This window comes from Lingula anatina, chromosome 3 (genome assembly GCF_051362555.1).
Source record: "Lingula anatina isolate TDL-2025a chromosome 3, LinAna3.0, whole genome shotgun sequence".
NCBI classification, from domain to species: domain Eukaryota; kingdom Metazoa; phylum Brachiopoda; class Lingulata; order Lingulida; family Lingulidae; genus Lingula; species Lingula anatina.
The window spans coordinates 26,529,365-26,556,625 of NC_141769.1; the positions used below are offsets into that span (position 1 = coordinate 26,529,365).

General features: G+C 38.5%; 2 protein-coding genes across 2 annotated transcripts; both read right to left on the reverse strand.

Annotated features, from left to right (window-relative positions):
• Nucleotides 1-194: 194 nt before the first annotated feature.
• LOC106172950 (uncharacterized) lies at nt 195-14,218 on the reverse strand. The gene is made up of 14 exons (XM_087008760.1): nt 13,959-14,218; nt 13,622-13,693; nt 12,712-13,362; nt 11,515-11,625; nt 10,921-11,198; nt 9,792-9,842; nt 9,516-9,639; nt 9,165-9,236; nt 8,405-8,899; nt 7,175-7,285; nt 3,180-6,856; nt 2,406-2,598; nt 1,923-2,037; nt 195-1,320 (listed from the first exon to the last, which is right to left on the reverse strand). The coding sequence occupies exons 1-14, from the start codon at nt 14,059-14,061 to the stop codon at nt 1,209-1,211; spliced, it is 6,165 nt and encodes a 2,054-aa protein (XP_086864886.1). The 5' UTR covers nt 14,062-14,218; the 3' UTR covers nt 195-1,208.
• A 1,988-nt stretch (nt 14,219-16,206) lies between these two features.
• LOC106172949 (uncharacterized) lies at nt 16,207-27,147 on the reverse strand. The gene is made up of 12 exons (XM_087008761.1): nt 25,246-27,147; nt 24,745-24,946; nt 24,256-24,370; nt 23,631-23,741; nt 23,065-23,071; nt 21,542-21,701; nt 21,300-21,371; nt 20,613-20,960; nt 18,766-20,372; nt 18,231-18,435; nt 17,887-18,001; nt 16,207-17,500 (listed from the first exon to the last, which is right to left on the reverse strand). Exons 1-12 carry the CDS (start codon nt 26,995-26,997, stop codon nt 17,350-17,352), a joined length of 4,845 nt encoding a protein of 1,614 aa, XP_086864887.1. The 5' UTR covers nt 26,998-27,147; the 3' UTR covers nt 16,207-17,349.
• Nucleotides 27,148-27,261: the final 114 nt, after the last annotated feature.

Genomic DNA, 27,261 nt, shown 5'->3' on the forward strand with positions numbered 1-27,261 from the left:
GGGTTATCGTCAAGTCTGAATGATTAAACTGTTAAAGACCTGAACTTTTAATTCTGTCTGCATTTTATGATAGGACAGACATAAATGTATGTGCCGAGTACATGTACTTCAATCTTGTCATGATCAAAGGTCATCAACACCGAAAAAGTAAAAAATAAATAAATAAAAATAATAATAAAAAAATAAAAACCAAGACTTTTTCAAAACGTTTTATTATTCACTTTACCTTCCATTTTACCTTGAAGGGCTATATGTATTGATATAAACAAAAATTGTTAAAGCAAATATAAAAGCGAGTTATTATTTATGAGGGTATGAATTCCATTGTGTTCCATTTCATAAATGCTTTTTGAAACGAGCTTTTATCCCAGTTACAGAACAGCATCAAAATATTCACATATCAATTTTAAAATCTGCTTTCAAACGGAGTATGTTGAACCAGCACCTTGTAAAGAGGTTGCTCAGGAGATTATAACACGAAGAGAAGTGTTGGGGTAGATATTATCGCTTGTGCAAAGTTAACCCAAAATCACCAAAATTTAAAAAAGTAAATAACTTCACTACAGACTTTCTGTCTTTCCTCTTGCCAATTTCTCAAAGGTTTCAAAGAAATGTGATATATATCAACATGTTTTCACTAACATTTGTGAAATTGTTGAGGAAAAACTATCAATGGTATAACCTTTGTGCAGAGATGGTTCACTGACTAGTTATATATGCATATAAAAGAAACGGTTTAATTCTGTGCACGACAGATTAAACTTTCACTTATTTTCATAAGGCTTAAAGCCTGAAACGAAAACTCGAAAATGCTGTTTCCCAAAGCTAAATTATGTGAGCTTAAAATCATTAAATCTGGTTCACTGTGCAAGCTTTCCAAATAACTTTGCGAAACACTAGTGCATTCTAACTAGCGGCAAACAGAATTTTTCTCTCTACTTATATGTCACATACAGTGATCGTATATGCAAAGAACAGAAAGTTAATAGTAATTAAGATTTTGAGAGCAACCGGGCAAAAATCTATCCCGCTGAAATCGTACAGATTAGGTTTTATATTATATTGATAAGGCACTGGCGCAAATGAACTTGGTCATAATCTTTCGTGCAATCTCTGAAACTATTTCGGAACGCTGACAAAATTATTCCTCAATCCAAATGGGAAGCTAGCTAAAAAGAAATAGGTACTTCAAGCCAGTTGTTGGCTTCTTATGGCGGAGGAGTGAAACCGCTACAGTTCAATTCTGGACAGCATTTCCCGGGCTTGGGGGGATCCAGGCGACAACCATTTGGAACACCAACACTCAGCCAGTCAAAACACCTAAAATAAATTTGAGAAAACATTAATATTTTTATAAGGTTTACACTGTACTTAATGAATAGAATGACATTACACATTATCAAAAGTATGTTAGATTAAGGTTTAGGCCATTCTGTAACCCCACTAAATTCCTTTATACGGAACTGATGGCTATAATATTTTGGTCACGCCATATTTCAGTACTCTTTATGATAATTTGGGACACACATTTTGACTTAATGGCCAATTAGTTAAAAGTAATGAATTCATTTTGATTTGGCATAAATGAAAGCAGCCTTAACTGGACAAAAAGCGATCAACCTTATATCGGGTTTGTCTATTTTTTGTGCTTTGATTTTGATACTACACGACATGGAGAGCATGTAAGAGATATTTCCTTTCAGGAATTGCTTTTGTGCTTTTTCTCCGGCAATCGGCATCAAAGATACACATTAAAAAAATTGCTAATCATATTATACTACAAACGTTATTTAACTGTTATTTAATTGAACGCAAATAAAACATCTTGTAGTACGCTGAATTTATTCCAACAATTGCTTCATAAGTTGTATACGTATTATAGACTATACCATATTCTGTTTTTTTTTTTAAGACACACTTACTTGGCCTCGCAATAAATAAAGTTGACTAATGCCTTCGCACAAATGCAACTCTGCTGGCACCCAACATCCCATTTCAAGCCTTGCTTGTACAACATGTTGTTCTGCATGCAGTGATCTGAAATAAAATGATCCAGATATATGTTTTATTTAACTGCTGTTTATTTGTAGCGGAAGTAATCAATTTATTTATTGCTGTATCGTTCTCTTTTTTCTTCATTTTCTTTTTGCATGGTCTGTGCGCATGCGAAAAGTTCTTTTTCTGCCACAACCATTTTTTAAAAATTCAAGATAAGTACACTTACATGTACCTTAATTAAAGTTGAAAGCAAAGAGGGGTCCAACAAATAAACAGTTATTGAGTATCTCTGTACAGTAGAACTGGATGAATGGTTAATTATCACTATAAATCGTATATAGTATCTTTTCGCGCCAAAACCTCTACGATCCTTAAAGAAAGAAGCATGTCATTAGCAACACTCTTACCCTGTGGTTTGACGCACTCGTGTGTCCCGCCAGGCTTTACATTGCATGGAATCGGGGTTCCTAGTAACAGTGGACAAGGGTTGGGGTTGCAGGGGTCGGGTGCCGCAGTGGTGGTCGTAGTGGTGGTTGTGACCTGGGTTTCACAGCTCTTGCCTGTATAATCTGGACCACACAGGCAGAAATAATCATTTGCCTATAGAAGAAAATGATTCAATAAAAATATAGAAAATACGAAATGAACAAGACGGGCGAGGCAAGGCCGAATAAGCTATAACGTAGACAGACAGACAATCAGTACCAGTTCTTCTTTGCGCAGTTCTTCATCATTTTTTGCGCCTGTAAAGAATATTATTAGGCATCCTGAAAGAACGATACAGATTTTACTTTGACAGATTCCCCGCATTGTAAATGCATATTTTGGAGATTGCCTATATCTGTGTCATCAAAATAAAGACAATTTAATTTGTTATGGTATGGTATATATATATATATATATATATATATATATATATATATATATATATATATATATATATATACTTGAAAAGAGAATGATGCAATGTCAAGGGTACAAAAATAGTCTTTTAACACACAAGATGAATTTATTTCGTTTATGAAGCATCAACTTACTTTTACTTTTATTACTTACTACAGGTAAATAAAAAAAGTCGACTTATATCACTTAAAGTTCTGATGGACTTGTACTGCTGCACTTTAGAAATGAACCTCAAATTCCAAGTCCTTGAAAAAAAACTATCACACTCTAACACGTACCTGATCAATACACGTTGCACCATTCTGACATGGTTTTGAACTGCAATCGTCGATGTTCACCTCGCAGTACGGTCCGGTCCACCCGGGATTGCATGTGCACGTCACTCCGGTCGGTGTGTCTGAGCACGATGATGAATGCTTGCACGTGTTCAAACTGCAAGCCTTATACTGACACGTTGGTCCCTTCCAGCCCGTTGCACAGGCGCAGCTGTATGTGTTGGGTGCGTTGGTGCAATTGCCGCTATGCTCACAAGGAGACGACCTACAATTGTTTATGTCGATTTCACAATGCCGTCCATCAAAATCAGCATGACACTGGCACGTGTAATTGTTTGGAGATGACAAGCATGTCCCCTTATTCAAACATGGGGATGATCGACATAAGTTGTTGTCTATTTCACAATGTTGGCCACTGAAGTCAGCGGGACAGGAACATACATAACTATTGGGGGAATTGCTGCAAGTACCTTGATTTTGACAGGGCGACGACCTGCACTGGTTATTGTCGATGTCACAGTTGCGACCACCATAACCTGTCTGGCACATGCAGTTGTAGTTATTTGGGGACGACAAGCATAATCCATTGTTCAAACATGGCTTTGATCGACAAAGATTGTTGTCTATCTCACAATTCTTTCCACTGAAATCGGTGGGGCAGGCGCATGTATAATTATTGGGGGAATTGCTGCAAGTACCATGATTTTGACACGGGGACGAGCGACAAAGGTTGTTGTCTATCTCACAATGTTTTCCACTGAAGTCGGTTGGGCATAGGCAGTTGTAAGCGTTTGGTTGGTTCTGGCATTTACCTAGGTTCAGACATGGCGAAGACCGACAAAGGTTGTTGTCTATCTCACAATGTTGTCCACTGAAATCGGCGGGACACGCACATGTGTAATTATTGGGGGAATTGTTACAATAACCCCCGTTCTGACATGGCGAGGACCGACAAAGGTTGTTGTCTACCTCACAATGTTTTCCACTGAAGTCGGCGGGACAAGCACATGCATAATTGTTGGGAGAATTGCTGCAAGTACCCTGATTTTGACAGGGCGACGACCTGCACTGGTCATTGTCAATGTCACAGTTGCGACCACCATAGCCTGACTGGCACATGCAGTTGTAGGTATTTGGGGACGACATACATAATCCATTGTTCAGGCATGGTTTTGACCGACAAAGGTTGTTGTCTATTTCACAATGCTTTCCACTGAAATCAGCGGGACAGGAACATGCATAATTGTTGGGGGAATTGTTACAAGTGCCTTGGTTCTGACATGGCGAGGAACGACAAAGGTTGTTGTCTATCTCACAGTGTTTTCCACTGAATTCGGTTGGACATACGCAATTGTAATCATTTGGTTTGTTTTGACATTTTCCTTGGTTGTGACATGGTGAGGACCGACAAAGGTTGTTGTCTATCTCACAATGTTTTCCACTGAAGTCGGAGGGACAGGAACATGTATAATTATTGGGGGAATTGCTGCAAGTACCCTGATTTTGACAGGGCGACGATCTGCATTGGTTATTATCGATATCACAGTTGCGACCACCATAACCTGACTGGCACATGCAGTTGTAGGTATTTGGGGACGACATACACAATCCATTGTTCAAGCATGGCTTTGATCTACAAAGGTTAATGTCTATCTCACAATGTTTTCCACTGAAGTCGGAGGGACAGGAACATGTATAATTATTGGGGGAATTGCTGCAAGTACCCTGATTTTGACATGGCGACGATCTGCATTGGTTGTTGTCTATGTCACAGTTGCGACCACCATAACCTGACTGGCACAAGCAGTTGTAGTTATTTGGGGACGACATACACAATCCACTGTTCAAACATGGCTTTGATCTACAAAGGTTAATGTCTATCTCACAATGTTTTCCACTGAAGTCGGTCGGGCATACACAAGTGTAACTATTCGGTTGGTTCTGGCATTTTCCTTGGTTCTGACATGGCGACGATCGACATAGGTTGTTATCTATCTCACAGTGTTTTCCACTAAAGTCAACGGGACAAGCGCAGGTATAATTGTCAGGGGAACTACTACATATACCTTGGTTTTTACATGGTGATGAGCGACAGAGATTGTTGTCTGTCTTGCAGAGGAGTCCACTGAAGTCCTTAAGACAAACACAGACATAGGCATTCTGTTGGTTTTGGCAAGAAGCCCCATTCTGACATGGCGACGATCTACAAAGGTTGTTGTCTATCTCACAATGTTTTCCACTGAAGTCGGTCAGGCATCCACAGCTATAAGCGTTTGGTTGGTTCTGGCATTTACCTTGGTTCTGACATGGGGACGAACGACAAAGGTTGTTGTCTATCTCACAATGTTTTCCACTGAAGTCGGTCGGGCACACACAATTGTAACCGTTTGGTTGATTCTGGCATGAAGCCCCATTCTTACATGGCGAGGATCTGCAAAGGTTGTTATCTATCTCACAATGTTTTCCACTGAAGTCGGTCGGGCACACACAATTGTAAGAATTTGGTTGATTCTGGCATGAAGCCCCATTCTTACATGGCGATGATCTACAAAGGTTGTTATCTATCTCACAGTGTTTTCCACTGAAGTCCGTCGGGCATACACAATTGTAAGAATTTGGTTGGTTCTGGCATTTACCTTGGTTCTGACATGGCGAGGAACGGCAAAGGTTGTTATCTATCTCACAATGTTTTCCACTGAAGCTGGCAGGACAGACACAAGTATAATTATTGGGGGAATTGTTGCAAGTACCTTGGTTCTGACATGGTGACGAGCGACAGAGGTTGTTATCTGTCGTGCAGAGGTGTCCACTAAAGTCCTTAGGACAAACACAGTCATAGCCATTCGGTTGGTTCTGGCACTGACCTTGGTTCTGACATGGAGACGACCGACATAGGTTGTTGTCTATCTCACAATGTCTCCCACTAAAATCTTTGGGACACTTGCAATCATATCCATTTGGTTGATTATGACAAGTACCTTGGTTTTGGCATGGCGATGATCTGCACATGTTATTGTCTATTTCACAATTCTTGCCGCTGAAGTCTGAAGTCGTACAATTACAAACGTAATCATTTGGTTTGTTTAAGCAAAAGGAGGCGTTATTCTGACATGGCGAAGATCTGCAAAGGTTGTTATCGACTTCACAATGTTGTCCGTAGACATCAGGTGGACATAGGCAGTCATATCCATTTCGTTTGTTCTGACAGGTAGCTTGGTTCTTGCAAGGAGAGGATCGGCACATGTTGTTGTCTATATGACAATACGTTCCACTGTAATGAGGGGGGCAATTACAAGTGTATCCGTTTACATGATCTACACATGAACCGCCATTGAGACACACTGCCATGGCACAATCATCTATGTCTGTTTCGCAGTTGTACCCCGTGTACCCAGGGGGGCAAACGCAGGTATAAGTCCCAAAGCTTTCTTGACAGTGTCCGTTATTCTCACAAGGTTGGCTGTAGCACGCTGTGGGTGGGATGGAGCAGTCTTTGCCCGTGAATCCTGCGCTGCATTTACAGCTATAGCCGTTGATTTCGTCAGAACATTTTCCGTTGTTTTGACACGGCGAAGACTGACATTCGTCGATATTTGTTTCGCAATTTTTCCCGGTGAAACCAGCAGGACAAATACACCTGTAGTCAGGGTGGTCGGGTTTCCACACGTTTTCACAGGTACCTTGAATTGATTAAAAAAGATAAACAAAAGATAATGAGAGGTTAAAAAAAGTAAGAAAGAAAAACATCATAGGGATTTGAATTAAAGTTAAATGTTTTTCGTTTGTGTTTACAAACAAACAAATACTAAGACATCATAAAATTTGTTTCATATAATTATGTATTGTAGGTCTCTGGAAGGAAGGGAGAAGGTATGACAATAAAACAATATTAGCAGATGGTTATTTCACAAATGTAACAAGAAGGGAGATAAGAAAAAGGCAGGTTATATAAAGTGTAAAAATGTCACATATTTTTTGTTAGCAATGGCGCTACCTACCCCGTTGGCACGGATGATTCCGGCATAACTTAACTCTTTGGTCGCAGTTGATTCCTTGATATCCCTCCCTACATACACATCTATAACTGCCGATAGTGTTTATACACCTTTCTGAAGATAATGAAGGAATTTAGAGTTAATCTAAAGTTGTCTATTAATCATTTTCTATGACAAAGATTTAAATATAGGAGCTTTCCCATCTTGTAAAATAAGGAGACAGTGGTTATCTGTTCTGAAACCGCTTTCACATAAACACATAGCAGTGCTACTCATGAGTTTTCAACACCAATGAAAGAAGAGACTGTAAACATGTCACAGTAATCAGAAAAATGAAAAATATTTAACAATTCATTATCCGACTGGTAAAATGTACTTGCTTCTCTTGGTGGTATGTCCACCACTAGTTTAATAATATTATAACAGGGTGCCATTGGGTATTTCTGTTACCCGTGAAAGCCACTTTTTATTTCTCGAGATGCGTGAACGTTCATTTTACTTAACGTGATCCGCAACCACCCCATTCGTGAATGCGGCTTTTTATTCTCCGTCCTTCGTGAAACGAAGTCATTATGCCCGGTGATTCGTGATTTAGAAGATTCGGTTGGCATTAACAGTGAGATATTTATTTATTTATTTATTTATTTTTTGTGAACTGATGATTTTATTTTCCGTAAACTGTGATCCTACCCCCATTGGACCATCTAATAAGCTTCATTATATTATTGTAATTGTACACTACTGTAAGTCATAGGCACTTAAAGTTAACGCAGATAACTAATACTATTGCGTAAACCAAGGAATTATATCGTAGACGATGTAATTCCCTGCGTCAACTAAACCCCAATTTAAAGCTGATAAATAATCAATTTGAATTTAAAAACAAATATAGTGATAAAATCCAACGAAAGAGATGACACATTACACGGAAAGGCCTTTAATGGTAATCAATAATTATAAATATCCGCATGTGAAAAGTCAGTAAATGATCAAAAAACTTATCAATGAAAATAAACGTGTTTAAATACATGTAGCTAGCCATTGTGATACTAACATAAGGCAATTAACAGAAGTTTTTCAATCTGGAAATAACAGAATCCTGAAATATATCATTTGACTTCATTTGTGTTCTTTAGCTTGACTTTTTAACATCCATTTTAGTTGCGGTTAATAATAATAATAATAATAATAATAAATGTACTGAATATTTTAAAAGGCGCAATAAAAACTCACCTTTTTCTTTGCAAAGTGTCACTCCGAGGGCTTTAAATTCATTGCATTCATCGATGTCAGTTGTGCAACTGGGATAACCCTTGTATCCAACCGGGCAATTACATAGTTGATGGAATTCGGGAAATACACTATCTATCTGAGAAGCAAGCAATGCACTCATTTTGGCAAGTGCTTTGGGAGTTAGTTTCTTGGGTTTGGTATACACTTGTGCCTTGGGAGTTGGTTTCGTGGGATTGACATACTCTTGTGTCTTGGGAGTTGGTTTCGAGGGTTTGGATTGCTTTGATGCCTTTTGAGTTGGTTTCTTGGGTGGTTTGGGGGCAGGTTTTTTAGCTCCAGTAGTGTGTGGGCCAAACAGCCCCGCGCAGTTGTAGACGATTTGTTGAGTGTCTGCTGTGCTGATGGACTGCTTGGATTTCTTTGTTGGAGGTTCCGCAGGCTGTAACGTATTTGGCGCAGAGCTTGGGACCGGAAAGAGTATATTCTTTATTGCCTCTAAAAAATAAGAAGAAAATTCCCACTAATATAATGAGAGCACAGTAATACTTCTGCACATCCAGCTAAGGTTCCCGAATAAAACGGAATCATTGAAATAATATGTCCATATTATAGACGTTCAGAATAAGTAGTCAGGCATACCAAGGATCCGATTCTGAATTTTGTGATTTTTCTTGTCTAGGTTTTCAATGACATTTGCTAAAATGTTATTTTGTATGACCGAATCATGAACAGCAAGTAAATTTTAAAATGGGTGACTTACCCAGAACAGTCTGGTCACAACTGTATCCCGCGTATCCCGTTTTACACATGCATACCTTCGATTGACAAATTTCTGAAAATTTAAATATATTAGTGAAAATAGTGCAATAAGGTTGAATACTTCTTATTTATGTTATCCGACAAAATGCAATACGTACCGGTCACTTAGTTTTTTTCAATGCATTTCATTTACAGGGCAAACATTACGTGTTTAGGGTGAATTTAAGTCTTTACCCAATATACCGAGGCCTCAAGAACAAAAAAATAAATTATAAATAACGATCACAAGAATTATTAATAACGTCCACATCTGCAAGAATGTCAATTTTAGAAAGAGATTTCTATGACTCACCATTTACGCCGCATTGGCCTGGTTGTCCAGGAGTACACTTATGTGCTTCAGAGAGAAAAAATGCTAGTAAAAATACCGAAACAAACAACAGGATGCGAGACATTTTCGCTTTGCCCTCAGAGCCCTATCACAAGCAATGTTCAGTCAATAAATGACCGACGAAAAGGACAGGATCGAACGAGCGCGGGCTCGACGCCCATACGATGTGACATGTGACACTTTCATGCTGCTCTAGGTGGCAGATCACTTCAACGTTAACGCCAGGGTTAAGGATACACATGCATAGAAGGTGATTGGGCACTGCCATCTGCCCTCGTTGCCCGAAACCTGGATATAAAGCAGGACTTATATTTTATGTTCTTTAAAGTTTTAAAAAGTAGCTTTGGGATACCCAGACGAGGCGCTAATTGTATGGATGTACCAAATATGTGAATTCTGTGTATTTTTTTATTCTGAAAAAGGGACCTTTCTGTTTCATCTACGTTTGGCGTATAAACATAAAAAATTGTAATCCCAGAAGCAAGTGTAATTTTAATGTAAACTGGTGGTGCTTTATATCAGAAATTATCATTTATAGATGTGAGTGTGGCTAAAATTAAATTAAATGTCCTGACAAATCGGTTATCACGACCATATCTGCAGAGAAGTACCGGTATTTGTTTGAAAAGTAAATAATTTTGACAGACATGTTTGGGTTGGTAGGAGTTCAATTGATCAGTCTAATTTTAAGTGCAAGTGAAATGATATTAAGGCCTGAGAGATAAATTGGTTTCGATGACGAGGGGTATGCTTTCATTTCACCTATCGGTGCTATCGGTGGCATTCTTCAATATGAAATCACTTTTGTAATAGACGTAATTCCAAACTTTAGTAGTATGAAAACAATTTAAATTGAGATTCTAGTGACTGTCATACAGATATGATTATGTTGGCTGATTGTTTTTTTTTTCGAACACGCGTACAGCGGCATTTTGGAAAAAGACCCAAGAGTGATGGTTTTTAAAAAATATATATCAGAAATACATACCAAATGCTAATTATCGTTTTTTTAATATTTGGGGTTAAGAGAAACGTTGAGCAGTTATTCCTATCATTTCTAAACTTTCATAAATTTTTATCATGGTTCAAGGCCCTTAATGATGCATGCAAATTACCCGATGCTATAAAATAAAACTAAATAAAACCAAATAAAACTCTTAGGTATTCATCCTTTACGTAAATTTTCGATATAATTGTATGTTGAAAAGATCAATATGTAGTTCTTAAACAAATAAAATAGGTCCAGAACACTTTGGTAACTAAAGCAATTAGGAATGAGTTTATTATCATATAATTAATATTAATTGCCAATTAGGCCTATAATTCAGATTGATTTCATTTTACAGCTCCATAGCTTTTCATCTCACACGCAGGTATAAGTCCCAAAGCTTTCTTGACAGTTTCCGTTATTCTTACAAGGTTGGCTATAGCACGCTGTAGGTGGGATGGAGCAGTCCTTGCCCGTGAATCCTGCGCTGCATTTACAGCTATAGCCGTTGATTTCGGCAGAACATTTTCCGTTGTTCTGACACGGCGAAGACTGACATTCGTCGATATTTGTTTCGCAATTTTTCCCGGTGAAACCAGCAGGACAAATACACCTGTAGTCAGGGTGGTCGGGTTTCCACACGTTTTTACAGGTACCTTTAATTGATTAAAAAAGATAAACAAAAGATAATGAGAGGTTAAAAAAGTAAGAAAGAAAAAAATCATAGGGATTTGAATTAAAGTTTAATGTTTTTCGTTTGTGTTTACGAACAAACAAATACTAAGACATCATAGAATTTGTTTCATATAACTATGTATTGTAGGTCTCTGAAAGGAAGGGAGAAGGTATGACTGTAAAACAATATTAGCAGATGGTTATTTCACAAATGTAACAAGAAGGGAGATAAGAAAAAGGCAGGTTATATAAAGTGTAAAAATGTCACATATTTTTGTTAGCAATGGTGCTACCTACCCCGTTGGCACGGATGATTCCGGCATAACTTAACTGTTTGGTCGCAGTTGATTCCTTGATATCCCTCCCTACATACACATCTATAACTGCCGATAGTGTTTATACACCTTTCTGAAGATGATGAAGGAATTTAGAGTTAATCTAAAGTCGTCTGTTAATCATTTTCTATGACAAAGATTTAAATATAGGAGCTTTCCCATCTTGTAAAATAAGGAGACAGTGGTTCTCTGTTCTGAAACCGTTTCACATAAACACATAGCAGTGCTACTCATTAGTTTTCAACACAAATGAAAGTAGAGACTGTAAACATGTCACAGTAATCAGAAAAATGAAAAATATTTAACAATTCATTATCCAACTGGTAAAATGTACTTGCTTCTGTTGGTGGTATGTCCACCACTAGTTTAATAGTATTATAAGAGGGTACCATTGGGTATTTCTGTTACCCTTGAAAGCCACTTTTTATTTCTCCGCAACCACCCCATTCGTGAATGCGGCTTTTTATTCTCCGTCCTTCGTGAAACAAAGTCATTATGCCCGGTGATTCGTGATTTAGAAGATTCGGTTGGCATTAACAGTGAGATATTTATTTATTTATTTATTTATTTATTTATTTTTTGTGAACTGATGATTTTATTTTCCGTAAACTGTGATCCTACCCCCATTGGACCATCTAATAAGCTTCATTATATTATTGTAATTGTACACTACTGTAAGTCATAGGCACTTGAAGTTAAAGCAGATAATACTATGCGTAAACCAAGGAATTATATCGTAGACGATGTAATTCCCTGCGTCAACTAAACCCCAGTTTAAAGCTGATAAATAATCAATTTGAATTTAAAAACAAATATAGTGATAAAATCCAACGAAAGAGATGACACATCTCACGGAAAGGCCTTTAATGGTAATCAATAATTATAAATATCCGCATGTGAAAAGTCAGTAAATGATCAAAAAACTTATCAATGAAAATAAACGTGTTTAAATACATGTAGCTAGCCATTGTGATACTGACATAAGGCAATTAACAGAAGTTTTTCAATCTGGAAATAACAGAATCCTGAAATATATCATTTGACTTCATTTGTGTTCTTTAGCTTGACTTTTTAACATCCATTTTAGTTGCGGTTAATAATAATAATAATAATAATAATAAATGTACTGAATATTTTAAAAGGCGCAATAAAAACTCACCTTTTTCTTTGCAAAGTGTCACTCCGAGGGCTTTAAATTCATTGCATTCATCGATGTCAGTTGTGCAACTGGGATAACCCTTGTATCCAACCGGGCAATTACATAGTTGATGGAATTCGGGAAATACACTATCTATCTGAGGAGCAAGCAATGCACTCATTTTGGCAAGTGATTTGGGAGTTAGTTTCTTGGGTTTGGTATACACTTGTGCCTTGGGAGTTGGTTTCGTGGGATTGGCATACTCTTGTGTCTTGGGAGTTGGTTTTGTGGGTTTGGCATACTCCTGTGTCTTGTGAGTTGGTTTTGTGGGTTTGGCATACTCTTGTGTCTTGGGAGTTGGTTTCGTGGAATTGGCATACTCTTGTGTCTTGGGAGTTGGTTTTGTGGGATTGGCATACTCTTGTGTCTTGGGAGTTGGTTTCGTGGAATTGGCATACTCTTGTGTCTTGGGAGTTGTTTTCTTGGATGGTTTGGGGGCAGGTTTTTTAGTTCCAGTAGTGTGTGTGCCAAACAGCCCCGCGCAGTTGTAGACGATTTGTTGAGTGCCTGCTGTGCTGATGGACTGCTTGGATTTCTTTGTTGGAGGTTTCGCAGGCTGTAACGTATTTGGCGCAGAGCTTGGGACCGGAAAGAGTATATTCTTTACTGCCTCTAAAAATAAGAAGAAAATTCCCACTAAGGAGAGCACAGTAATACTTCTGCACATACAGCTAATGTTCCCGAATAAAATGGAATCATTGAAATAATATGTCCATATTATAGACGTTCAGAATAAGTACTCAGGCAAACCAAGGATCCGATTCTGAATGTTGTGATTTTTCTTGTCTAAGTTTTCAATGACATTTGCTAAAATGTTATTTTGTATGACCGAATCATGAACAGAAAGTAAATTTTAAAATGGGTGACTTACCCAGAACAGTCTGGTCACAATTATATCCCGCGTATCCCGTTTTACACACGCATACCTTTGATTGACAAATTCCTGAAAATTTAAATATATTGGTGAAAATAGCGCAATAAGGTTAAATATTATTTATTTGACTAAATCGATACGTACCGGTTATTTAGTATATTTTCCCCTGCATTCCATTTACAGGGCAAACATTACGCCCTTATGGTCAATTTTTGTCTTTACATAATATACCAAGGTCCCAAGTACCAAAAGTTAGTTGTGAATAACGCCCTTGTAAATAACGTCCACATCTGCAAGAATATACATTATATAGAAAGACATTTCTACGACTCACCGTTTACGCCGCATTGGTCTGGTTGTCGAGGAGTACACTTTTGTGCCTCAGAGAGAGAAAATGCTAGTAAAAATACCGAAACAAAAAACAGGATGCGCGCCATTTTCGCTTTGCCTTCAGAGCCCTATCAGAAGCAATGTTCAGTCAATAAGTGACCGACGAGAAGGACAGGATCGAACGAGCGCGGGCTCAACGCCCATACGATTTGGCATGTGACACTTTCACGCTGCTCTAGGTGGCAGATCACTTCAACGCTAAGGACGGGGTTAAGGATACACATGCATATAACGTGATTGGGCACTGTCATCTGCCCTCGTTGCCCGAAACCTGGATATAAAGCAGGACTTATATTTTATGTTCTTTAAAGTTTTAAAAAGTAGCTTTGGGATACCCAGACGAGACCCTCATAGTATGGATGTACCCAAAATGAGAATTCTGTGCATTTTTTATTCTGAAAAAGGGACCTTTCTGTTTCATCTACGTTGGGCGTATAAACATAAAAAATGTAATCCCAGAAGCAACTGTAATTTTAATGTAAACTGGTGGTGCTTTATATCAGAAATTATCATTTATAGATGTGAGTGTGGCTAAAATTAAATTAAATGTCCTGACAAATCGGTTATCACGACCATATCTACAGAGAAGTACCGGTATTTGTTTGAAAAGTAAATAATTTTGACAGACATGTTTGGGTTGGTAGGAGTTCAATTGATCAGTTTAATTTTAAGTGCAAGTGAAATGATATTAAGGCCTGAGAGATAAATTGCTTTCGATGACGAGGGGTATGTTTTCATTTCACCTATCGGTGGCATTCTCAATATGAAATCACTTTTGTAATAGACGTAATTCTAAACTTTAGTAGTATGAAAACAATTTAAATTGAGATTCTAGTGACTGTCATACAGATATGATTATGTTGGCTGATTTTTTTTTTTTTTTTTTTTTTTTACATTTTCCGAACACGCGTACAGCGGCATTTTGGAAAAAGACCCAAAATATATATCAGAAATACATACCAAATGCAGATTATCGTTTTTTTTTAAATATTTGGGGTTAAGAGAAACGTTAAGCAGTTATTCCTATCATTTCTAAACTTTCATAAATTTTTTATCATGGTTCAAGGCCCTTAATGATGCATGCAAATTACCGATGCTATAAAATAAAACTAAATAAAACCAAATAAAACTCTTAGGTATTCATCCTTTACGTGAATTTTCGATATAATTGTATGTTGAAATGATCAATATGTAGTTCTTAAACAAATAAATTAGGTCCAGAACACTTTGGTAACTAAAGCAATTAGGAATGAGTTTATTATCATATAATTAATATTAATTGCCAATTAGGCCTATAATTCAGATTGATTTCATTTTACAGCTTCATAGCTTTTCATCTCACACAAAAGTTTTGACACGATATGTATATCAGCTTAGTACAAAAATGAAGTCAGAAATACACAGCAAGGATAAGTAAATAAATTTTCAACATTTCAATATTGCTCTGGCCCCAGTTTCACAAAAAATCTTAAGTCATTTATTTCCCTGACTTAGTTGACTAGAATTTCCATGAGAGTGCTGTACGTAACAATGTTTCTGATAGGGTAAAATGGGCGCATGTGACCATGTAACGTTGGTAATTAAGTTCTTAGCCAGGGAACCTGACTTCATTTTTTTTTTTTTTTTTTTTTTTTGAAACAGAGGCCTGTTTTGTCCACCGAAGTACATCCTGGCCACTGCAGCGGCATGCGGTCATTTCAGTAGCCTTCAATGCCTTCCCTATCCACATATTTTCTCACTTGGCATGTTGTTACCCGTTTTGTAAAAATAGGGGAACAGCGAAACCGTTTATCATTATTTTTATGTTGATGTCATATTACATCGGAGCGACGCCCTTTCCTTATTGTCACCTTAATGATGGCTGCCACAGCCTTGAAGCAGGACATCATGGGCGAAAGAAGTAAGAAGTGCAGGTTTCAGCATGGCATTTTTCAACATTTTTCAGCATGGCATTTTTGTGTTTTCTGTACTGGCTGACATGAAATTTGGGAAAGCTGTCGAGTTTTAAGTGCCAGGAACAAGGTAAAACAGTATCAAGAAGACGTATTTAGTTAGAAGTCTGCGAACTATGGCCAATAAGTTCAAATGAATAAATATCAACCTTGAGGTTCGGTTCGCCTCCTCTGTGTGTTGCTGTCTAAAAAGGTCTGACAAGGTGGCAGCTTAACCATACAAATACAGGTGCACTATGCTCAACAAACACAATGACTTTATTTTCATTATATCATGTAATTCCACGGTCTTTCTTATCTTAATAAAATAGCACATCTTAGTTAGTAAACAAAACTGACAGTGATATCACTGCAATCGAAGTTTAATCATACATATGGACACATTTGTATTTGCAAAAGATTGCTGCGCGTCCTAAAAAAAGCTAATTCAGTTTCATGATAAAGTGTAGTATATTGCATTGCCCAATGGTAATAATTATGAATATACGAGGTTCAATTTACTCATTATTTTACGAAAATCCTGCGAGAAAAGGCAACTAACCATATGTACAATATCTTTGGACCGTCTGTACCTTCCATTAAGATTTCAAGGCGGAATCATAAAAAATTAGAATACAGCATTTCGCTATAACCATGACCAAATAGCATACTATCTACTTGAAATATATAGACACACATGTCACTTAAATTTTATGATCTCGAAAAAAAAACGGAAGTACATTTTTTGCTCAGCACAAACACTCTTTGTCAATGGTCCAGAAAGAAGTAAAGCGGCGATAAGTGCTTCTGTACTTATAACAATGCAGTGTTAGTGTTAAGTAGGCCTGTAAGACACACTGTCCACGCTGACAATTTCGGGTCAGAAATTCGCAAGTTCATCTGACTATTGCGCAGTTTCAGTTATGATTCGACTATAATCTGCGTGTATAATTTCATAACATTTGCATAGCAAGCTAAGAAGCCGTCAAATCATCTAGCAGCTTCTCAAATACAATTTCATGGCGTTTCGACGTTCCACCAGTTTTGTTTTGATCTTGAAAGTTATAGCATCAACTTTGACAACCATCAACAAGCCAAATCTACACTACAGTTAGAATTAAGAATTAGTACACAAATCCAATATAAATGTTATCGTAGGTAAGTGCAAAATGCTTGAGCTTCGGCTACATGTACCACTGATTTCTAACAATGCTAGTTTAAATTTGAAAATAGACCTTATTTCGTCTATGACGTAAAGTCTTTACCAATGGTCAACGTTGTGATGCAAGATAATATAAAAAAATTACATGTAACAGACAAAAACAATGCTTTTTGGCCCAAGCAAAATATATTATGAATTGGTTCCTAAAGAAAAGGGCCCTATCATTATTCGGACTACCTAACTTAGTCATTGTAGATACCACCACGGGCTTTGTCGTACAGATATGGCGGAGGAGTGAAACCCGAGCAATTCAATTCAGAACAGCATTTCCCGGGCATGGGCGGGACCAGACGACAGCCATTGGGGATACCAACTTTCAGCCAGTCAAAGCACCTGTTACAAGATAAAGATACGTACATTTTTGAGTCGTTTGGGAATTTCATCTTGGTAAATATACGGGTTATTAAGTTATCTTTGGAGCAATTTCTAATAAATGAAATTTAAATGCCCCTGGAGCCTCATGTATAGGCCTATTTTAAGGTGTCTGTTGAATTTATTTTCAAATTTCACAGGCTCAGCAAATTTAAGGAAGGGAGAAAACAATCATGAATATGTATGCGTTGCTACTAACGTTTCGTTTAATAAACGCTAGCCAGGCACGGATATTCACATTTGTATTTCTCACTTTTCCAACACTGGTGTAACTAGGTTTTCAAGCGTTCACTCAGAAGTGAAATGTTTTAAAAAGCTTCATTTTAGATACAAGGGCATCTACTCACATTGGCTCGCAATGTATAAAGTTGACTATCGCCTTCGCGCACAAACATTTTCTCTCACAGCCCTCATCCCATCTTTCTCCTTGCTTTGAAAGAGTGTTGTTCTCCAAACAGTAATCTAAAATACAAAATATTGTACAAAATTGTTTTAAGTACCCTTTTCTACATGCCATCTGCCCCACTTTTGCAACCGAACAAAACTAGCTGACTAAGGCAATTCTAAATGTTTATTATATATATATATATATATATATATATATATATATATATAGAGAGAGAGAGAGAGAGAGAGAGAGTCACTCATCGGCAATTATCGAAGGTGGGCTATAACTGAACATTAATCTTACCTTGTGGTTTAACACACTCGTGTTTGCCACCAGGCTTTATCTGACAAGTGATCGGTGATCCCTTTAGTAATGGACAAGGGTTTGGGGTGCACGGGTCTGGTAGTGCAGTGGTGGTGGTGGTGGTTGGAACTGTTGTCGTTGTTATCTGTGATTCGCACTTCTTCCCCGTGAAACTTTGGCCACACAAACAGAAAAAATCATTTGCCTGTGAAAATGATCGAGTGAATTATTAATCAAAAGTTAAATTAACTCAAATAAGAAAATCCTTCATTTTTCACCAGTATTTTAAAAATATATGCAATATCTTTTACAATAACTTTCTTAATATCTCAAATTATCTATCGACACTGTAAACTATTGAAGTCTCACTAAGTAATTATATAATAGAACGAACTACTAAATTTTAGCATAAATGATAAATTGAAACTAATATAAGACGGTTTACTTAACTCGTTCGGCAACGAGGACCGACCGGTTTTGCTAAATGATGCATTTACATCGTACGCCTTTCAAAATGCCCGACCCTTTCACTTACCTGATCAAAACACAACCCACCATTCAAGCAAGGCGAAGAACTGCACTCATTTATATTAACGTCGCAGTACTGGCCTTTCCAACCTGGGCTACACGTGCAGGTTACCCCGGTTGATGTATCCCTGCACGTCGACGCATGCTTGCACGTGTTTTTGGTGCACGCCTCGTGCTGACAATTGGGCCCTTTCCATCCAGCAGCGCAAGAACAAGTGTAGGCATTGGGAGCACTGGAACATGTTCCCCCGTTCAAACATGGAGAAGACCTGCACTGGTCGATGTCTACTTCACAATTTCGGCCACTGTAACCTGCTAGACAGACGCAACTGTAATTATTCGGAGACGACATGCATAACCCATTATGCAAACATGGAGCAGACCTGCACTGGTCGATGTCTACTTCACAATTTCGACCGCTGTAACCTGCTAGACAGACGCAACTGTAATTATTCGGAGAAGACATGCATAACCCATTATACAAACATGGAGCAGACCTGCACTGGTCAATGTCAACTTGACAATTTGGACCACTGTAACCGGACAGGCAGACGCAACTGTAATTATTCGGAGACGACATGCATAACCCATTATGCAAACATGGAGCAGACCTGCACTGGTCGATGTCTACTTCACAATTTCGGCCACTGTAACCTGCTAGACAGACGCAACTGTAATTATTCGGAGACGACATGCATAACCCATTATGCAAACATGGAGCAGACCTGCACTGGTCGATGTCTACTTCACAATTTCGACCGCTGTAGCCGGACAGGCAGACGCAACTGTAATTATTAGGAGATGGCATACATAACCCATTATGCAAACATGGGGAAGATCTGCATTGGTTGTTGTCGATTTCACAATGTCTACCACTGAATTCCTTGGGACAATCACAGTCGTATCCGTTTGGCTGATTGTGACACGTCCCTTTGTTTTGGCATGGGGACGATCTGCACATATTGTTGTCAATCTCACAATTTCTTCCGCTGAAGCCGGGCGAACACACACATTTGTAATCATTTGGCTGGTTTTGACACGTTCCCTGATTTAAGCATGGGGACGACCTGCACATATTGATATCTGTTTTGCACAAATTCCCCGTAAAATCTTTAGAACACGTACAGCTGTAGCTATCTGGTTTATTTATACATTTCCCTTGATTGTGGCATGGCGATGACCTGCATTTGTTGTTGTCGATTTCACAAAGAGCACCAGAGAAATCTGGTGGACACACGCAACTGTATGCATTGGGTTGGTTTTGACAAGTGGCTCCATTTTTGCACGGCGACGACCTGCATTTATTGTTATCGGTTTCACAATGGCGACCACTAAAACCGTCCAAGCACTTACAATCATAGCCGTTTGGCATGTTTTGACAAGTGGCTTGATTCTGACATGGGGACGATCTACACATGTTGTTGTCGATCTCACAATGGCGACCACTGAAATCGGGCATGCAATTACAACTGTACCCGTTCAGACTTTGAAGACATGTTCCTTGATTTTGGCATGGCGTCGACTCACAAAAATTCACCAGCTGGTTACAGTTCACGCCTGTATAGCCTGGTTGACAAGCGCATTTGTAGCTCCCGTATGTGTTGATGCATTGCTCTGAAAAAGTTTACGTATGTGAACAAATATCTATTACAGAGTCTCATGTACATGTATATAATTTTGTCTCGGTAAACAATTTTAACAATGAAAATGTTCTAGTGAAAAAAGGAATTCCATCTACAGCAACTTCTGCAAGAATGTGACGGACTATTAGAACTCAATCCCCACCGTTGGATCAATATTGAACAAATGCATGTTCCTAATAACGTCGGATAGTTTCAAAGTTAACTGACTCACCATTTGTGTTACATGGGTTAAGCCCTACAGTCTGGAAATCGACGCACTCGTTGACATCTCTCTTGCAAGCCGGGAACCCTTTGAAGCCACGTGGACACCCGCAAAGTTCCCGGATTTCAGGGAAGATGTTAGAAAACATGTTGATCGTGCTGCTACTTTTTGTCGATTTACTGCGACTTTTACTTCTACGGCTTCTGTGCTTTTTAGATTTTTTTGATCCTTTTTTGGATGCCTTTGGTCCCTTTTTGGAATTTTTGCTGGATTTTAACAGGCTAGCACAATTATAATTTTGAGGCCCTTTAGCAGGCGCATGGTAGCTGGAGGGAAGCAAAATATTCTTCAGGGTTTCTAAAATTAAAAAGAGAAAAAATTATGAAAAAATTATGGAAATAAGAAAAATAAGAAACTGCGATACCAAGGTCACGCACCTTAAATGTCACTTCAGGTCACCCTATACTCTTTATACACTGTATCTGCCCCCCCCCCCCAATTCCTAAGTAGAAAACGATACGTTGCAAAACCGTCAAGACCATGCAGTCGATTCTAAAAGAAATCACCATTACCAATGTGGCATCCATATTACTGAACTGTAACAGACACATTTCTCCCTTCATTTGATAAACATGTCACAGTCTTTTAAAAACACAGCGAGGAAGTGATCAGTACACTAATTCACGTGAAACTCACCAACGACTGAAAGTTCGCAGTTTCTCCCTACATATCCTGGCTCACACACACACTGTCTGTTCACGCAGATTTCTGAAATCAGATTTCCTAAATATTTAAAGCGATTGAAATTTCGATCGACAACGAGATCTTTAGCACTCAAACAAACAGACAAACATACAAATAAATATATTTAGATAAATAATTAACCTACCGTTAACAAAAAGATAAAAAATTAAAAAATATTATCTGAAGGAATTTACCATTTGTCTTGCATCTTGGCCTCCGAGGGTCACATTTTTTACCTTGACAGAGAGACACCGACAACGCCAGGAAAATAACCGACACGAAAATCAGGACACGAGTCATTTTATGGCAAATTGACGTTACCAGAACGATGAGACGGTCATTCAACTGCGGTGTCTATGAGCCGCTGATGTCCAGAGACACGCTATAAATAAACGCAAAACTCGTACTCTCCAAATTTTGGAGTATCCACGAGGAGCATAATCGCAATGCCCGAGTGGATAGGCGTCAAAAAAATGCGAACTGATAACTTATACCTCATCAGTGTTTGGTTGATATGACACTATCTTCTGTCTACATGATTGGTTTGAAGTTCTTAAAAATCAAATTACCAAATTATCAAATTTTAATTTAAAGTTAAAACATACTAGTGACTCAGGGTGCAATAAGTGATAAGAGATAACCAACATGAATTGCAAATTATAATTCAGTGTGATTTCATTTTACTACTGCATATTTTTTACTCTGACATGTTAAGGTCTTGGTACAATGGCAACTGTGGATATCAGCTCGGTCAAATAAATAAATTAATAAAAAAGATAAGCCGGATTTCAGCAAAAATAAGTAAAAGCATTTCCCACATTCATGTATTTTGACACTGTTCCATTTTTTTCTTTCATAATACAGAGGCATTTTCTATAACCTCTGACATGCAGTCATTTATAATAAAATATTATATACTGGCCAGAAAAAGAAACATCTTTCTTTGGACCACAATGATTTAAAGGCACATGTAAGGCTAGTCACTTCTTTCAGTGACAACACTTTAGTCCTTCAGAAGAGTACTGATACGCTTGAATTATTTCTGGCTATGGCTTCTGTTAAATTTTCAGACATTTTGTCCAAACACAAATTGGGACAAAAGTCTTGCAGAAATCAATAGACTAAAGAGTCGCACTGGTGGAAGAATGGAGAAGGATGCCCCCGGTCCGCATGAGAGGTCTCGCATGGTCCATGAGGGAACTAGCCCGCATTGCAGCCAGGGGAATGCACACGTGTTACTGAATGATGAACTGACATTTATGCGTCTCGATTCCATAACTCGCCCATACTCGAGTAATAATAATACACTGTAGCCTCTATGTGAAATCGCTTTTCGCAATACGCGATGCTTTCGAGCTACAGGGCCCAGTTCTCTTTCAATTGTCATGTTGGTACCGTCCGACACATACAAGTTGCGAAAGCTTTTGCATTTTGCATGCCAGAAACGAAACATGGCAGTATCAAGTGGTAAGATTTAGTGAAATGTTTTAGTTGGATTAGGGCCGATACGTATTAACAAATATAAGTTCGCCTCCTGCGTGCCTTGTCGTTCTTCAGGTTGTAGCCAAACAATACAAATACGCGTGTGCTTTGCTCAACAAACACAATTACTTTATTTTTCATCATAACATTCATCTCCACGATCTTTCACGTCTTTTAATATAATTTAAAAAATTGGCAACGAGTCCCAGGTATTAATTTACAGTGATATCGCTACGATGGAGCTGGAAGTTGAATAACGCATATGGACACAAATGAAATCATTTTCCATTTGCAAACGATTGTTGAACGTCCGATGTGCCACTTCCGTTTCATAATATGCTTTAATCATTAAAATTATACGAGTTCCTTATAAGCCAGATACTCAGGGGTAGAATACTTCACAAAAATCTTGCCAGTGAAATAAATAATCATGTATTTCCTTCCTTCCATATCTAAAGGCCAAATCAAACAAATTAAGTGTAAATCATCCCGTTAAAATCATAAACGCGTAGCAACCTATCCCCAGTTAATATATATATATATATATATATATATATAACAATTTACAAAGTAAAACGGCGCAAATAGCAATCAAACTTATATACCATTTCCCCTAAAGAAATAATATCAATTACATGTACAAATCAGATACAGAAATTTAGACAAGAACAGATATGCAATGATGTTTTGATTCCATCAACCATATAACATGAAAATTTGCTAAAAAAGAGTCATATTGTCATCCTGTTCACTTGTCTCTGTTCTTGAAAATAACACCATGGGCGTTTTTTAAGCTACGGCTATGGCGGAGGGGTGAAACCCGAGCAGTTCAATTCAGAACAGCATTTCCCGGGCTTGGGCGGGTCCAGGCGACAGCCATTGGGAACGCCAACTTTCAGCCAGTCAAAGCACCTGTTTCAGGGTAAAGATAAGTACATTTTAGAGTTGTACGGATTTTCGTCTTGGTGAATACATGATTTGTTGTGTACGGGACGGTTTAACTTAGTGAACTTTACATGACCCGTAAAATCTACGGTATATTTAATTCTTTGTTTTTTCCAAAATTGACAGGCCCAACCAAAAGTAGTGAGAAGAACTATTACAACCATGGACATTTAAACGTTGCTATGAATGTTTCACGTGGATATTGACATAAATATGTTTCGCTTATCCGGTGTACTTTGGTTTTCATTCAAAAATGAAATAATTAAAATGGTACATTTTGCAGCTCATCTATAAACTAGGGCATAAATTTACTCATATTTTTTCGCAGTGCACACGAAAAAATGTGAGGCGTGGATATTCACAATTGTATTTCTCTCTTTTCCAACTTGGGTGCAACTAGAATTTAAAACGTTCACTCAAAAATTGAAATATTTCTTAAATATCCATTTTAGGACTCGGTTATCAAAGGGCATTTACTCACATTGCCTCACAATGAACAAAGTTCACTATCGCCTTCGCGCACAAACATTTTCTCTCACAGCCCTCTTTCCACCGTTTTCCTTGCTTGTAAAGAGTGTTGTTCCTCAAACAGTAATCTGAAAATACATGCTCCGTTATTTCTCTGCTTTACTACTTCTCCCAGAGCGAAATTACTATAAGCCTGGGCACTTGACTTGGTGCCACTCTGTGTTGCCTTGCAATCTGCCTCATAAGTACCCCAGCACGATGACTTTCTATAATTTACCATCTGATTTCCTCGCTGAGTCTTTTTCTAATCATTTGTTGTTACAATATTACAAAATGTACCAATAATATATATATATCGTGAACCTTATTCATTGTCCTGCCTTTCAGAACTAAACCTTTTTAACAATCTGATAAAGCCATTAATTGAACAACAGCATGTTATATAACATCACAGCTATGGGGAAATATGAACATAAGACTGCTACTATATATTTTGGCTTACCTTGTGGTTTGATACACTCGTGTTTGCCACGAGGCTTTATTTTACAAGTGATCGGTGATCCCTTTAGTAATGGACAAGGGTTTGGGGTGCACGGGTCTGGTAGTGCAGTGGTGGTGGTGGTTGGAACTGTTGTCGTCGTAATCTGTGTTTGACAATTCTTCCCCGTGAACCTTTGGCCGCATAAACAGAAATAATCATTTGCCTGTGGAAATAATTGAAGGAATTGCCAATCAAAAGTTAAATGAAGCGAGAAGTGGACAATTCTTTCTTTTTCTTGAACTTGTGTTTCACGACAATATCATTCCACAGTAAATTACTTCATTTCGCAATTTTCTTAACGCCAATATTAAGATTGAATTATCGCTGAAGTAAGATAAACTACTCAATTTACACATTAATAGCATAAAATTATGTAAGCTTACGGTTCAACAACTCGCGTAGATGTTCTATATTTCTTGGTAAAAAAAACTGACTGATTAGGTTAATGAGCTTCTCACTTACCTGATCAAAACACAACCCACCATTCAAGCAAGGCAAAGAACTGCATTCATTGATATTTATGTCGCAGTACTGGCCCGTCCAACCTGGGCTACACGTGCAGGTTACCCCGGACGATGTATCCCTGCACGTCGACGCATGCTTGCACGTGTTTTTGGTGCACGCCTCGTGCTGACAATTGGGCCCTTTCCATCCAACGGCGCAAGAACAAGTATAAGTATTGGGGGCACTGGAACATGTTCCACCGTTCAAACATGGAGCCGATCTGCACTGGTCAATGTCAACTTGACAATTTGGACCGCTGTAACCTGATAGGCAGACGCAACTGTAATTATTCGGAGATGGTTTACATAACCCATTATGCATACATGGCGAAGATCTGCATTGGTTGTTGTCGATTTCACAATGTCTACCACTGAATTCCCTGGGACAATTACAGTCGTAACCGTTTGGTTTGTTATGGCAGGTTCCTTGGTTTTTACACGGGGAAGATCGACACATGGCTTTGTCAATGTCGCAGTGTTTGCCACTAAAACCAGGTAGACAACCACATGTGTAATTATTCGGCTGGTTGGAGCAAGTGCCTTTATTCTTGCACGGCGATGATCGACAGAGGTTTCCGTCGATATCGCAATGTTGCCCGCTGAAATCCCTTGGACACAGGCAGTCGTAACTGTTGGGTTTATTCTTACAAGTACCCAGATTTTTGCAGGGAGAAAACCGGCACATATTGTTATCAGTTAAACAATGCTTGCCACTGAAACCTACTGGACACAAGCAAGTATAAGCATTGGGTTTGTTTTGACAAGTTGCTCCGTTTTTACATGGCGATGATTTACACATATTGTTGTTGATCTCACATTTGTGTCCGTTGAAGCCAGGGGAGCATAAACAGTCGTAACCGTTTGGCTGATTGTGACACGTCCCTTTGTTTTGGCATGGGGACGATCTGCACATATTGTTATCAATCTCACAATTTCTTCCGCTGAAGCCAGGTGAACACACACATTTGTAGTTATTTGGTTGGTTATGACATGTTCCCTGATTTTGACACGGGGACGATCTGCACATATTGATGTCTGTTTTGCACAAAGTTCCCGTAAAATATTTAGAACATGTACAGCTGTAGCTATTTGGTTTATTTATACATTTCCCATGGTTCTGACATGGGGATGACCTGCACTTGTTGTTGTCGATTTCACAAAGAGCACCAGAGAAATCTGGTGGACACACGCACCTGTATGCATTGGGTAGGTTTTGACAAGTGGCTCCATTTTTGCACGGCGACGACCTGCATTTATTGTTATCAGTTTCACAATGGCGACCGCCAAAACCGTTCAGGCACTTACAATCGTAACCGTTCGGCTTGTTATGACAAGTGGCTTTATTCTTACAGGGGGCCAACCTACACATATTGTTGTCAGTTTGGCAGAACCGTCCATTGAAACCGGACGGACATACGCAGTCGAATCCATTCGGCTTATTTCTGCAAGCTGCTCCATTCTTGCACGGGGACGACCTGCATTTATTGTTATCAGTTTCACAATGGCGACCACTAAAACTGTTCAAGCACTTACAATCGTAACCGTTCGGTTTGTTATGACAAGTGGCTTTATTCTTGCAGGGGGACGACCTACACATGTTGTTGTCAGTTTCACAATGGCGACCACTAAAACCGCTCAGGCACTTACAATCGTAACCGTTCGGCGTATTTTGGCAAGGGGCTTGATTCTGACATGGGGACGATCTACACATGTTGTTGTCAGTTTCACAATGGCGACCACTAAAACCAGACTTGCATTTACAACTGTAACCGTTAAGTCTTCGAAGACAGATTCCTCCATTCTGACATGGCGTCGACTTGCAAAAGTCCACCTGTTGATTGCAATTCACGCCGGTATAGCCCGGTTTACAAACGCACTTAAAGCTCCCGTGTGTGTTGATGCATTGCTCTGAAAGAGACGACATTTAAAGAAGTACAAACTCTGACTTTGATGTATGGGAAAAAATGTCTATTGC